This window comes from Carassius gibelio, chromosome A18 (genome assembly GCF_023724105.1).
Source record: "Carassius gibelio isolate Cgi1373 ecotype wild population from Czech Republic chromosome A18, carGib1.2-hapl.c, whole genome shotgun sequence".
Classification (NCBI taxonomy): domain Eukaryota; kingdom Metazoa; phylum Chordata; class Actinopteri; order Cypriniformes; family Cyprinidae; genus Carassius; species Carassius gibelio.
The window spans coordinates 15,544,000-15,560,692 of NC_068388.1; the positions used below are offsets into that span (position 1 = coordinate 15,544,000).

General features: G+C 35.0%; 1 protein-coding gene across 1 annotated transcript in view; it reads right to left on the reverse strand.

Annotated features, from left to right (window-relative positions):
• The window catches only part of LOC127934160 (voltage-gated potassium channel subunit beta-1), a 128,614-nt gene extending 115,234 nt beyond the window's left edge, over positions 1-13,380 (reverse strand). The window contains exon 1 of the mRNA XM_052531350.1: positions 12,822-13,380. Within this exon, the coding sequence (XP_052387310.1) occupies positions 12,822-13,093 (272 nt within the window). The 5' untranslated portion in view covers positions 13,094-13,380. The remainder of the gene's footprint in view (positions 1-12,821) is intronic.
• Between the last annotated feature and the right edge of the window lie 3,313 nt (positions 13,381-16,693).

A 16,693-nucleotide genomic window follows, 5' to 3' on the forward strand; every position in this document is an offset into this window, starting at 1 on the left:
AAATAGCATTTCACCCCCCCCTTTAAGCATTGGCTATTCCTTAGTATGCATGCACTGGTCATTGAATTACTTAATGTCTGTGCATCTGGTCTTGGGTTAATTTTTGCAGAGGTTATGTAAATATGTGACTAATCCCATGTAGTCATGGAGCAGGAGAGAGGGTGAGAGAGAAGAAAGTCATAGGCGAACAGTGAAAAAGAGAGGTTGAAAGAGAGACATAGTGACCACCAGGTTTACGCGATTTGAAACTGATGGTTGCATTATTGATTGTGTTTAAAACCCGATGCCATGATCACATCACTGGTAGACATTTCTCCAACACCATTGCCTACTAAATAACATCTAGTCAGCATTGTTAGTGGACAAAGACAGTGCTATCTAATCATGTTATTAATGGTTCTTCATACAAGACCCTTCGATCACTTTGCTTCATTCAGACTAAACAGTGTAGATGTGAGAGTTTATGCTATATATATATATATATATATATATATATATATATATATATATGTGTGTGTGTGTGTGTGTGTGTGTGTGTGTGTGTGTGTATACAGTACTATTTAAAAGTTTGAAGTTATTTTTTTTAAATTTTTTATAAGAAATGCTCACCAGATCATATTTGATCAAAAACATTAATACTATTAAATATTAAAAGAACCCGTAAAATAAATTTCTAACTGTTACAGAACTTTTGAATAGTACTGTAGCTTTTCTAGTAATGTTCTAGTAATGCACAAATTTTCACACTAATTTTTTTTTTTTAGATATTATTTACCATTCACTATTTGATTTTAATTCGAAATTTATAACTATTGTGTTATATTTTCCATTTTGCCACTGTGAATTAAACAGGGAACCCATCAACCTGGCATATTACAAAAATATGAATTTAAAAATGTACATCATCACCCAAACTGTGCAGCTAAATTGTTATTTATTTAATAGACAAGTTTATTTGAATGTTTAATTCAAATCAAAAAATAAATAAAAATAAAGATTTTGGTAATGCATTATTGCATGCTGCATGTGTGAGGTCAACTACAGATGTATTCTCTTATATATATATATATATATATATATATATATATATATATATATATATATATATATATTCCTATAGAGACAACTAATTATTATTTTTCTTTAATCTCAAGCACTATGCAGTGGAGGTCATTAAGGTACATATCCAATGAATCCAACTTGTGATTCAATTTCTAGCTGAAAACAAGCACTCCAGTCATTTAATCTTCACTTGGTTATCTCTAAAGCTCACTTGATTTTGTTGTAGATATTTAAAGGTGACATTATGATGGCTTGCAAAGCAATCTGAAATCAGTTTTCTTTAAATGGTGCCTTCAAATGCTGCCAGTAAAGTAATTGACTGCCTGGGCAGCAAGACAGCCAGACAGCTGCCTTCAGTTTAATATACAACCTGTGGCTCTGTTTGCTTGAGCAGCGTGACGTACAATTTCTGGCCAAACCAATGGCATGGATTTGGCTGTGACAATGGAAGAATTGGGGGCTGGGGGAGGGGATGGACTGCCTGTATTATTTTTATAATTCAGACTGATGTTGTTAAATTTCACAACTCACTTTTTAAGGTCAACTCATAAAATACCCCCAATCCTGACACCCCAAATTACACAGGAATTAAACATCTATAATGGCAAAAACTGCTAATCAATCAGTAGTTTTGAGTTATGTCTCCTGAATGCTGTAGGACTGATACCATTCTGTCTATGTGACCCTGCTTCTCCCTTCAAGCCTGTATGAGACACTGTGTGCAGAGTAACATGGAGTCACAAGTGTATCCCTTATCTAATTGCAAAGGTAATTAGGTATTTAACGGGGACACCTGGTGATTGTTCCTCAATCATTTATCAGCTTTCCAGGATGAATAAATAATCAGTGACTGGCACTTTCTTGGTGATTGCGAAACTGGCCCATTTAAAGCTGTTAAGAAATAGTTTACCCAAAAATGAATATTTCCTGAAAATGTACTCACCTTTAGGCCATCTAAGAGTTTGTTTCTTCATCAGAACAGATATGGAAAAAATGTAGCATTACATCACTTGCTCACTAATGGATCCACTGCAGTGAATGGGTGCTCACATTTTAGAAATCTTCACAAATTATATATCAACTGGAAACTCAAAATCTCAAAATTCATCCTTTGAAACACATTTTAAATTCAAACATTGCATTAACAATGGTACATCAAAATCATGTAACAAAATGTTTTCAGTCATGAATTATACAAATTTAGATTTCAAGTCTATCTTCAAAAGTGTGAGTGACAGTTAACTACACATTATACCTTTTTAGTCAAGCAGCATATGGATGTCATGTGATAACATATTTTTAATATAACTGAATTTGTATTTAACATGATAATAATTTAATAAAACCATTTTAAGATACTAATTATAATGCTTACATTTCCACATTCAAACAGCAGAGACAGAAAACATGCAAAGAACATTTTACATTATCAAAGAACATCATCACTGACGTCAGTCTAATGCGAGTTTATGCACTTAAAAAAAATTAATAAAGAAGGCCATTAATTAGCCTCTTGTGAAGCAAAAATAAACATGGATGGCTTGAGCGTGAGTGCATTTTCCTTTTTGGGTGAAGTATTATTCCTTTAAAGGAATGTGCAAGACTAGAAAGAATTGTTTTTTGTTGAGAGAGATTATGTGTGAATGTACATGGCAAATGTTTTATGGGAAAGACACAGTTAGACAAAGATAATTTAAATGATTTCCAAACTCTAAATATGACAGAACAGGCCACAACAAACAAATCTTTGAGGACCATTGGAAACAAAACAATTGAGGGTTTGTGTATTTGATGGGGCCTTTTTTTTTCTTGAACCAAAATAAGACTGGACAAGTCACCTATATTTAATGACACAGTGTAGTAAAACATGAACAACCACCATAAATGTATTTTGGATTGACCTGTCAGAACCATAAGTCAAACAGAAATTGCAACTGAACTGCAACTACAACCCAGCGCCTTGAGCAGAATGCAGGGGTGTAAATAAATAATAATAATAAAAAAAAAAAACTATGAGAAAATAGATCAAATAGACTATGCACTAAATTTTTTTCCAGTCAATATTATTCATTGTGTTCCCTCATGTGACAAACAGATATTAATCACCAGAGTTACTTGTCCATGAAAGTGTATTTAACAACATCACACTGTCCCATAAATTTACAACATGTAGCAGATGTTATGGTTATGTACTATATATATATATATATATATATATATATATATATATATATATATATATATATATATATATATATATATATAATACATTTTTTTATAAAATCTAAATAATATATATATATTATATTTTTTATTATTATTATTTTTTTTTTATAAGACTTTGCATTGCACCAGGATTTAAATCACTGCACTTGGCAGCCACGGGGGATTGTAAATGCTTAATTTTCTGTTAGTGTTGTGGATCTGAGATGCCTCAAAGCTGCATAACAAGCTACAAGTGCACTGTGACCTCCCTATGGAACTGTTTCCAGGCATCAGCGTGCAGTTGCTACGGTGCAGCAGGATGAGGTCATTGGACTTATTGGGTTTGAAGTCAGTCGTTAATGACAACATGTCACTGACTGACAGACTATGATGCTCTGGTGGCCTAGGTCACATGCCTGGATGTAACCCTCATTATCAGTTATACTGCAGTTATATCTGATCAAATGCACATTATTTTTCTTTAGCTTGGGTTTAAACTAATTAATTTTACTTGGTTGGAACAGCAGCTACGCTAATTATGGCTCTATTTGTTTCCCTGTTTTACCAGGATTTACAAAAGCTTCAGACTGGATCCAGAACACCTGAGAAGAGATAATGCCAACCCCTCAGAGGACCTCTGATGATACTAACCCTGAAACAACATACAGAACGACCAAATTTTTTCTATAAGTGTGACTGCATCATATTATAATTGCTGTTAATAATGTTCATCATCTGTTTGACTATGTCTTTAATAGATTTTTCCCAAAAAAAACATCAACCCCTGATAAGCTACTACTAAATATTGTAGAAACTTAATTTTAAGTTGCTTTGCAATGATTTGTATCATAAAAAGCGCTATACAAACAAACTTGAATTGAATTCAACAAGCCTCAAAATGGGGTGTGGCCCCATTTGTATTCAAAGAAGCAAAAAAATGCATTCATATAAAAACCTTAAATATACACCTCATCTATGTTTTTTATTGTGAATTAAAATTAATTGAGATATTTTGGGTGTGGCATAATGTATAAATGTCAGGGTGATACAACTGTCTTGACATAACCTGAATAACCTGAAAGCTGAATAAGTAGTTTGACAATATTTTGTTATTTTTTCTTAAAACTTTTTTCACTGCTTTTCATTTCTTAAGTGAAAATTAGTTCAGGTTGTAAAATGTAATATGGATATAATAAATATATTCATAAATAATTAAAACATTTTTAAAACCATTTTTACCTTTATAGGCTGGTGGTTTTCACACACTGCGGCCAAGCAGCTGTTCAAACACCATATAAAAGTAATTGTTGCATTCTGTGGCACCTTTAACATTCAAGGTGTTTGGTTATGCTTATTTTTACTTGATGGATACCCCAAATGAAAATTAAAAGTTAAAACCTTTTTTATCAATGGTAACCATTGACCATTGTAGACATGCACAACTTAATCATATATATATAAAAAAAAAAAAAATTCATATAAAAAGTAGGTTTAAATTTTTAATTTACATTTGGGGTATCCATCAAGTTTTTTAAAACTTTTATATGGTGTTTTTAAAATTGTTTTAATTGTGTAAAAGAATTGTGTCAAAGCTTTTGGGGGGATCCCCTCACCAAAACCACACCCCCTTCAAAAATAAATAAATAAATAAATAACTTTGTTATTTCTTATCGCTGAGAAAACATTAATGGCACATACACATTAAAACTTAATGGCCATTTGTCGGTTCCAAGATATAAGCTTCTTCAATATCAGTTAATTAGGTATACCAAACAATCATTAATCAAAGAAGAATTACATATCTTACCCATAGGCAGAAAGTTTACCAACTACAGCATAAGGCTAAAGTAGCATAATGTTAGTGTAATCTAACAGTTTAGATTAATGATGTTTAATTTAGACAACTACCAGATATGGTGTTATTAAATATTTAATGCGACCAAATTTGTATTTAAAGTGATCACAATTTAATAAAAGTTACTAATTATAATAATTATTATTATTATAGTGAGTAAATTATGGAAAATGCGAGCAAAGAACATTTACATGAAAGATCACTGACTTTGGTCTTGCCAGAGTTTAAGCACTCAAAACTCCTTTTATTATCACTGAAGCTGTCCATACACTTTATAATAATTTAATGTCTTACTTACATCATGTTCATCTGCACTTTGTTGCTTTTGATGAGAGAATTCACGAGTTTCAGTCGGAATTCATTCAGTGAGCCTGCGGACTGAACAAAGCTCTAGCGTTTCAGCGATGACTCATCTTAACACATCTGATTGGCCGTTGCATTCATAAACTCAACAGAATCATGCGTGATTAGTTATAATGTGCAACGCTGTAAATGCATTTTTTTTTTAATCATATAGCATGAGTAGGCCTAATTTAATACAGCAATTGACGCTTTTCATTTAATTTCCATTTTCACTAGTTTCATGTATAAAGTAGTTATTATAGTTTTATTGAAAAACAAGGGGGACACCTCCCCCCAAGTAAATTTTTTGGGGCTTTATTTGGGGTCACTTAATGCTTATGGGAGGTACGAGACCCCACCAGACCCCTCTCAATTTGAACATTTACTATAGGCCTTCTGGTTACACCACACTTTAAATATAAATGTTTATGTGAAACAAACAGAAATGCAAAAAGTACATTAAGAAAATCTTTAAAAAAATTAAGCTGTGTTTTTAAAAGATTATTCCTTGACACTATTTTATGCCACTGACACTGAGTGATATCGATGCAAATTTGTGTGCAGAGAGAGAGCTTTGACATGAAAGAGAGGGAGAGAGTTACGATTAATGACCTTCATGGGGCTCAAAATAGGGTGATAGACAGTTTATAGTCCACTCCAATACACTGTCGCTGGGCCAATATGCCCTCCAGCCCTGTTAAGCCCTGTGTTATTTGAAAGCAGTGTAGCCCTGTTATGTCAGAGTCTTACTAGACAGTGACTTTGACCGTATATCCACTTCCTACCTAAAGCATTAACTTTAAGTCCAGTACAAACCAGCATGATTTATCTGTTGTCCGTTTATCCGAAACACATACTGTATGTGACAAAACTGCCTCATGATTGTCACTGGTTTTCCAGCCGTGTGACCCATGGGGAACTCTTCCCCGAATACACCCCAGTGATGGAGAGCCAACACCACAAACCAAACAACTAATAAAGGAATAGACTAATAAAAGCTAGTGCAAATCCTTTGGTATTGGCTCTCCAGCCAGCTCCAACACCAACCAGCTTCGCCAGGAACATTTTGACGTTGATGTCCAGCTGAACTTCATGGACCACATAACAAAAACCAGTTGTTCGTGCAGATTTGTGCAATACCACATTAGGGAAATTTGACACTTTTTATTTCAGACCATGTCCCACAATTCCTTGTGCAGTCTCTTGCCACCTCTAGAACGGACTACAGCAATGATTGCACTTTTCTGAGCATCTCTGAAACCACTGCATATCTTATGTTACTGTCACCTAGGATTAATCACTTTAGTTACAGCATTCTTCTTCTTTAAGTCTCCTTGGATAAAAGTGCACACTAAATGAATAAATGTCAATTACAAAATTATCAGTAGAATCAGAGCTTTTGACCTGGGGCAACCAATGTTCCTGATTTCCCTTTGGGAGATAATATAAAATGTGCTGAATTTAAATGAGAACACAAATTAGAACAATGGAAACATCTTCCTCCTCTGGTATCTTGTAATGTCACTCAGAGGAGAACACAATATGCAACCACATGTGGGCGAAAAGAGGAAGAGTGCGTCACAGGAGTTTTAAAAGACTCTTTCCACCCACTCTCGAAACTTCTTTGTTTTTGATAAGTTCATTTAACAACAACTGTCAAAGAGAAAGGTTCGAAAATTCAGAAAGATTTGAAAGACAAGTAACAACATGTAAACTGAAATACCGAAAACAAACATAAAATTAGAAAAGCCCCTTTCACACTGCACGTCAGACCCGGCAAATTGCCGGAACATTGCCGGGTCGCCTTCTGTGTGAAAGCAAACACATCCCGGGGTTGATTCCGGCATTGAACCCGGGTTGGGGGCCTAGTAACATTGCGAGGTGCAATCCCGGGACGAGCGCTGTGTGAACAAAAGCCAGAACTAATGCCGTGTCGAAGTGATGACGCACGTTATTGCGCGACTCTTTAATCGGCTGTTTTGAAGGAAGATCAACGTTCACGACAAGAAATATGTGTAAACTGTAATGAAGCAGAGATCAGTTAGTTCCTCACTTTCCGCGCTGACGCCGAGATCGTTCGCTTGCTTCAGTGAAAGTATTTCGACTCGTACATTACACGTCACGCCCTGTTGTCTAGTGTCATTACGGGACCTTTACAGGTTGTGTGTGGAAGCACGCACATATCCCAGGTAATCACTGGAAGTGTGAAAGTGCAAAATCTAGCGACCTGGGAACAATTGCCGGAACACTTTACCTGTGTATTTTCTCAGAATCGCAGTGTGAAAGGGGCTATATGGTATCAAATGGAATCCCAAAGACATACTGAATAGATTATGAATAGGTATGCGTGTGCAAGTCTCTTTGCGCTGTACTCAGTTTGTACCTGTAGGCCATCCCAGTCCTGGCTCGGACCGAATCCTGCAATGAGAGTGTGTGTACGCTGAGGAACTCCTCCAGATGTTTTAATTCTACCTGAGAGTTGGAACGCAGGCACACGAGTGGGGGATAAAGTTTCCTTCCAACGTTCTGCTTTCCACAGCGGATCTGACCCCTCTCCTTCTGCCCACCCTTCTGCTTTGGAGCGGGGATATCAGGACAAGTGGCCTTGTACAAGTACATCTCTAATACTCACGTCCATACAAAGTCCAAGCTGGCCCTCAGGAAACAACCTTCTCCTGTTTCTTCAGTATTCAGCCTTTTAGAAGAAACAAAACAGCCTAGATGTCCTCTTTAGCCATGTTTCCCAGAGTTCTGTTGCTCGTCTTTGCCAGTAAATATCCTCTGATTGAATTTGTCTCTCTGTTCACCGTCTTGTCTGTTACACATCTGACTGCAGTCGATTGACTCTTAGTTTCACTCGCTAATAAACGCCATGGGAATCTGGGACATTTTCCCTGCCTGTATCTCTCCCTCCATCCCTCCCCCTGCTCTCCCACCCTTTCCATCTCTGTCGCTCCACCTCTCTCTCTTTCCCTCCCTCACAATTTCATCTCCATACTATTTTCTGATCCTACTTTCATGCCTCCACAGATACAGTAAGCCTAGTCAACAGTCGACCTTTGACCCTCAGCTAGTGCTGGAACTACAACTCTGACATCATGTCTGTTCTTTAGGATTGTGGGAGTGAGATGAAGACTTTCTTTCCCATATCTAGATATATCAGCATGTTTGAGCATCCCAGAATTCCATGGAGACAAGCCAACAAACACACTCAGAGGGGCAGTATTCCATACATGCTCACTGACAGACCCTGACAAAATCATACACATATCACAAATTCTGTAGAGACATGAAAGGTACATAATGAGGGATTGATGGATAGCTTTGTCTATTTAGGATCAGAGGCTGTGGAAACTTGGTCAGCTACAGAAGTGTCAGCAGAGGAGGTGTAGTTGTCAGTTATGCTTTTGTTTAAGTTTATTTTTAGGTGACAGACAGAGTCCTATAAATAAGCCCAATGATTTTTCACACCTGCAGGACTTTCCCAAGAGCACATGAGTTCATGACTGAGAACAGATAACTCACTTTCTGCCATCACAACATAAACTCAAATGCAGTGAGCAGGATCATTCCTCAGTCACACTGAATATGTTTATTGTGCAGTAACGACCGGTTGTGGTGCACAACACATCAAGAACATAATTAGTTATCTGCTTTTTATTATTATTATTATTATTATTTAATGTGGTTCTCAACCTGAGGGCTCACCAGAGGGACTCATGATGACTTAAAAGTATTTAAATTAATTAAATTCTTATTAAAATATTAAAATGCTAAAATAATAATAATAATAATAATAATAATAATAATAATAATAATCTAAATGCTTTTAAAAATCAAGATGAATTAAATTATTTTCTTATATAATAATAAAAATAAAAATATGTAGAATTTATGAACAGACACAACTTGAAACTTCTGAAATCACAAATTAATTGTGGTTAATTAATTTCACATATCATAATATACTTATATCATAATATACTACCAAAACAAGCAACTTTGTCGTAATTACAGCAAAAATACAGGAAATAGCCTATATATGGGCGCTTTCAAATAATGTGTGGGAAAATAGGGTGCTTTCAAGTCAGTAAGGTTGAGAACCACTGTGTTAGATTCTAAATTCTAAATGAATATCCATTTTCATACTTTAGACTACACAGATTACAGCTAATTGTTATGATTCCTAAATGCAGTTGTAGTGTCTGAAGTATTCCTGAGAGCTTGCAATGTACTATAAGCAAGGTGACACCTATTCAGGACCCTTTTTTTCTTATTGAGCCATCCATTCATTGTTCCCATATAAGCATCTATTTATGCTCCATTTCTAAAGTTCTTTGCCATTAAAAGATAATGATCTACAAATGCATTGCTACTTGGATTAATGATCAGGTCACCCCTGGGAGGGTAAAAAGTTTAGGAATAAAGACAGTTGTGCCATCCTCAAAACCAGTTCAAACACAAAGACCTTTTATACAGACCCAGATTACAGACCTCTCATTAGAAGCTGTAAAACAGGGAAACCTTGCAGCAGAAACATCTTTGTAAAATGTCTTAATGCAAATATAGGGTGACCAAGAGTATGTGCTGTTTATGTGTTTTCAGTTGTAATTACATTGTTTCATAAATTTTACATTTTAGCACGAAAGTTACTGGTGAATCATTACTTGGCAGCTTGGCAGCTCCATCTCCCCTATTAAGGTGACATTTACTCACTGCAGCCACTTAAATATCCATAATTGCCTTTTATGGATTTTACCTTGAAGGTATTAAAACTTAAGATCAGTAAAAAAAAAATCTTCTGAAAAATACAAGCATAATTTGTGTGCCACAAATAATAATTCATCATTAAACCTTTATTAAACCAAATATTCTGTGAATAAACACACAATTTATATTACAAATGAAAATGTAAATAATTGCAAAAATAAATAAATCAAATAAAATGATGATGTGCTAGGTCTTTTGCTTCATGTTTCAAAATAATGACAGTAATATATCATCAATAAATGCAAACAAAATGTATTTTAGTTCCTTATAAAATGTGCCAACTGAAATAAATTATGAAGCTATAGTAAAATAACATAAAGCATGGTAAGACTTAATATACCATCATTCTCTCTCTGTCTGTCTTGGGTCTTTCTCACGACCTATTTCATCAGATACATTTTCAGCTTTAAGTGAAATAGAATAAAAGGCGCCCAGCATTCTCGCATCCTACAGCTGCAGGGCTCCAATTTTAAATCCTTCCATTAACCTTTTTTGACTGCTTCATTTTGTTAAAGACATAAAAAGCTAAATCAGCTCAAGGACAGGCTTCTGAAGCTGGAAGATATAAAAGAGAGACATACACAATATGTTGACCAAAAATCATAATGGCAAACATCCCAAAAGAGAATTAGAACCGCAATACAAAATTCCCCCAAATACTTACAACAATCCCAATTATGGCATTCATTCAGGGGATCTAACAAACCAGCCAGTGCTGTATCATGAATTGAATTCCTCAGGAGAAAGAAATATAGAAACAAATAAGACTACTGTTGATGTATATACAGCTATAAAAGGAATGAACTTAATGTAAATAAAATAGATAATTTGATGAGTAATGTTTGAGTTCATACTGAAATCTCTCACTTTTGTTCGCAGAGAAGTCTCGGTTTGCTTTCACTGCTGTCTAAGAGAATTCATCTCCTGTGAGATGTCAGTATACAAGTGAGTATGTCACTTATTCATTGAGTTTGAGGGGCTAAGCCCAGAAACGGTAATGACTGCTGTGTCAACATGCACAAGTTTTTAACCTAACCATTATTATTATTATTATTATTATTATTATTATTATTATTATTATTATTATTATTATTATTATTGTTGTTGTTGTTGTTGTTGTTGTTGTTATTATTATAATTATTATTAATGTTGAAAACAGGCAAGTATTTTTTTTTCAGGTTCCTTTGATGAATACAAAGTTCATAAGAACAGCATTTATCTGAAATAGAAATAATTAGTAACATTAGAAATGTCTTTATCATCACTTTTGATCAATTTAAAGCGTCCTTGCTAAATAACAGCATTAATTTATATAACCCCCCCCCCCCCCAAAAAAAAAAAAATATATATATATATATATATATATATATATATATATATATATATATATATATATATTATATAAGTGCTGGTCTTTGGATCTTTATATTCATCTTTTTTTTTTTTTGTTTTTTTTTTTTTTTTGGAGCAGCAAATCATAATGGTACAATTATTTCTGAAGGATCATGTGACACTGAAGACTGGAGTAATGTTGCTAAAAAAATCAGCTTTGAAATCCCAGGAATACATTACATTTTAAAATCAATTAAAATAGAAAGCAGTTATTTTACAAAAAAATATATATATTTCAGAATATAACTGCTTTCGCTGTACTTTGGATCAAATAAATGCAGGCTTTGTGAGCAGAAGAAAATTAAAGAAAAAAAAAATTGACTGGTAGTGTATAAAGATTAATTTATTCCTGTGATGGCAAAGCTGAGTTTTTAGCAGCCATTAGTGTTCAGTGTCACATGATCCTTCAGAAATCATTCTAATATGCTGATTTGCTGTTCAAGATTATCAGTGTTGAAAAAAAAAAGAGTTGTGCTGCTTAATATTTTGTGTGTCTATTTATTTTAAATATAAATATTTGGTAACATATGTCACTATAGACAATTATTCCTTGCAGAATAAGATTATAAGAATATTATTGTGTGTGTGTGTGTGTGTGTGTGTGTGTGTGTGCAATGCATGCGTCCTTAACTATATTGGTTATATCATTATTAATGTGCAGAGTCACATTTTTTTTATAAAACCAAGTAAATGTAAATTAATAAACAATAAAATAAAAATATTTAAAGAAAAATTACATTTTAAAATATTAATTTAATTAATATTGTATTTCTGTCAAATGCATATTTTCAATGTATTCATAAAAGTGGACTGAGATCAAATAACAACTGCAGTACCACCGCATCCCCCCGCTGAGGACCCCTGACCTTTTTGTTTTTAATTAACAAATGTCAGTCAGCAACTGCTCATTGCAAGATTTCTTCATCATTTCATTATTATTAAAACTATAAATATATATATAAACATTCAGGCAATCATTATTTTCTTGTGCTTCACTACACAGCATAAACAGCAATAAAAAGCTTCTGTGTTCATGTTTTTACAATTAAATTCATATTAACAGAAACAAGGGAAGAGATAAAGAGATATATCTCATACCTAAAACTTTTTTTGCTTCAAATAAACAAAAATGCACAGCGGGAAGGATTTCACAGACACTAAATCCACCCACGGGCAAACAGCTGACATAACTCACCGGTAAGGCATGCCAGTCTCATAAGCAACACTATCTTCTCTGGCCCGGCCACACAGCTTCAAGTACCAGTTGGTCTCCATCTCCCTGATAAGAAACGCTTTCCTCGCCCGCAGCAGCGCCCCCTGCCGGAGCTGAGCATGACTATCACGAGTGCTCTCTTGAGAGTTGCGGTGCCCACGGTGGCCTGTCAGAGAAGCAGCTGACTGTCTGCGGTGCCTGGAGTGCTCTTCAGGGCCCCCTCGACCTACCGAACTACTGCGAGCTGCAATCATGGCTGACAGGGCCCCCTCCCTCCTTAGGAGCCCTGGGGAGTCTGAGACTGTTCAATCAAAAGCTGAGTAACTTACTGACTGAGACTCACTCACGGTCAGCTTCTCATATCTCTATGCATTTCTCAGTCTTCTTTTCCTTCTCTTTCTATGTGCGTTTGATCTTCTGCACCAGCCTCTCTTATAACCTCCCTGCGTGCTGAGGATGAAACCAGATCTAGCTGAACTCTCGGTCTGGCTGTAGGGCTGGGCAGGGCCAGGCTGGGTTGGGCTGGGCATGGCAGAAGATAAAGTCACCAGGCTAAGTTTGGGTTAGTATGCCTTGCAATCAAGTTAATGTTATTAAAAATCAGATGAAACCAAAAGAGGAGTTTAGAGGCTTTTTGCCCATCCTACTATTCTTAAAGGTATCTAAATGAACATGAGCGAATAAATATTTATGGCGAATTGACCATAAAGATTTCAAATAGGGATGGATTTATTTGACAATAACAATTAAAATAAGGAAATGAATCATTTAAATAAATAAATGATAAAAGCGAACAACATTTTTCACAAATATAACAAATACAATTTAAAAAACTGCATGGTGAGAGAGAGAAGAAAAAACAAAGTAAAACTTTTACATTTTATATTTCATTCATGTTTAACAATTTAATAATAATAATGGGTCTGCATTAAATTGATCAAGTGTCATTTATAATATAAAAAACACTTATATTTCAAATAAAGGATTTCTATTTATCAAAGAATCATAAATAAATGGATCAGTTTGCACAAAAATATTAAGCAACTGTTTTCAGCAATGTTGATCATTTGTACACCAAATCACTTAAGACTGAAATAATGGCTGCTGAAACTTCAGCTTTGCCATCACAGAAATATATATTGTTTTACTAATTTTTTTTACAGTATTTTTGATCAAATAAGCCAGGCTTTATGAGCATAAGAGACTTCCTCCAAAACATCTTACCCCAAACTTATGAACGGTGGTGTATTTCATGCACCCCTATAAAAAGCTCTAAAGTAAGAATAAACCTTCCTAAGCAATGGTTAGTGGCGAAATATGGTGTGTGACATAGACTACTTAAAAAAGGGTGATGGGGTAGGTTTCAGAGCTTCAGTATAACAGTCTCACAAACAGGGAAGAAAAATTGCAATCATCAAGCCATTTTATAGGAACTGCTTTTACAGGTCCGCGCCCAGCAGGTCCCAACAAGATCTCATAATCTCCTCTTTGGTTGACTGTGGGTGCTCTGATGAAGCTCACTGAAGGTTACACTCACCAGACAAACAGAAAGTTAAAGCTATGATCAAAATTGTAACCTTTTAAAACATTGACTTTCTGTATTAAACCATATGGAATAGTCTTCAGGGTCTGTGCACAACTTCTGATGCCATAAGACCAGCAGTTTTACTCCTAGGAGTGCTCTGTTTCTTGGTACTGTAATTATATCATTCTCAAGAGCAGCACTGATAAGCCTCATAAGACATTTTAAGACTGCTGTTACTTGCAACCTATCCACTTCCACACAGTCACACACCTGAATATCTATTTCCTAAACAGAAAAAAGAGTTTGAAGCAATTAAAAATATTTGAACGGCCCTTTGGGGCGTTTATAAAACTAGGTAATATAATATTAATTATAAGTAATCTGCCTAATCAATTCATGCTTACCTCAAGGATCCAAATGAGATAAATATGGAAATCATTCAGCAAATTGCTTGCTTGAAAGGACAAATTCAGAGTATGGTACCTTATTTCACGCTTGAGGAGTTTGAAAGCAACCTGAAAGTCTCTCAAATGAAGATTACAAAAAAGGACGTCCCAAGACTCTGTTAATCAGTTTCAGCAATGTGCCAGCATGCATGCCAATGGGTGCAAAACACGAGTGATCGATGTTCTCTGCATCCATCATATCTATTGTCAGAGGTGTGCCAATGCTGATACCAGAAAAACACAGGAAGAAAAAGCAAAGCGCAAAAACAATTTGCCGACTTTCTTGAATTGAGATGTGAGCAAGTGCCTAGCACAAACCGTATGCTGAGCAAAACAACAAATATGATATATATACGTTATTCTCAGTAAGCTGGAGTATCACATTGCTAATGTTGAGAGTCACAATCACTTAGGAATTAATGGGTAATCAAATATGAATTTAACGTAACTCAATGCAACTCTTTAAGATATTCTCCGCAGCCTCTGACGTCCTGGGTCACATTTCCAAAGATGAGTGCTATTCTCAAGGCTTGATAATTGATACAGGTAATTGATAATTGATACTGATCCTGCTGATGATTGGGGTTAAGAGTATACTGTATGTGTGTGGGTTTTTGTTTTTTGGTTTGGGCAAAGTGGTTTGTGAGATGGAAAGTGAGAGCTAGCAGAAGGAGAAGCTGAAGAAACCAGAAACCAGCAAAGTGGACCTTAGATGTGCCATGGAGAGGAAAACAAAACATGGCTAAGTCAGTCTTTGGCCTGATGACAAAGGTTAGAGAACACCGTCATTCATGTCCGAAGCATATTGGACTCATCTCACACTATTGGCAAGTTTGAAACAATATGCTGAAAATGTACCACAAAGACACCCACACATGAATACTCATATATACAGGGACAGAGGTGAAAGTATTCATGACCATTTGAGTTCCACGTTCAAGACAAGGTAACTAAACTCCTCCTCCACCGGTAACCATTACGTCTCCATAAATCCATCAACAGAGGTTATGACCTCTGCACCCGTTGTTACTGAGCTGAGTCTGCTAAAGTTGCTGTGCCATTTCTCAAATGCTATCGTAAAGCCTGTTACTATGACAGCAAACATAACATAGATCACAAATAAACTCACATATGCAAACAAAAACCAAACAGTCACATTGTAGACCAGCTCTGAAAATGTATATGGCCCTAGAGACTAATCTAAAGAAATCTTCTAGAGTTCCATCCACTTCCACGGTCACTTTACACATCATTCCAGAAGATCTAATCTGTTACATCTCATGAGGCGTTAAAAGTTTACCCTGAAACAGAGAGAAGGGTTGTGAGACTTAATATGATTCCATTTCCCAGAGGAATGGGTATAACTTAAGGCCTCAGTGAAATTGAGAGTTTAGAAACAAAATTTCTTTGAATTCCTTAGTTGTAATTTTAACATGACGTCTTATGTCTTTAGAATATTGATTTGAAAATGTTATTTCTTAAATGAAATGCAGAAAAATTTACTTGATTTCAGTTTAAAGATATTCAGCTGTTAGAAGACATGGGAATTTTATTTGTACAAGTCAAAGTTTTCTGCAAACATATATAATAACTACAGTAAGTCTGCTAAATAATTCCTTGATATGATAAATATGTGTATTAGGAAGAAAAATTCAAAAGTCTGGGGTCAATAAGAAGGAACAAAAACATATAAACATACTAAACACGCACTTTGAATTCACTCAGCAAGGACAAATTAAACGGATCAAAATGTAAGTAAAGACAATTAATTTTTCCATTAAATAAATTAATCATGTTACGGAAATAATTAATTACAAATAAAAAAATTCCTCCATCAAAGAATCCTGTAAAAAAAAGAAAAGAAAAAAAAAAGTGCTGCTTAA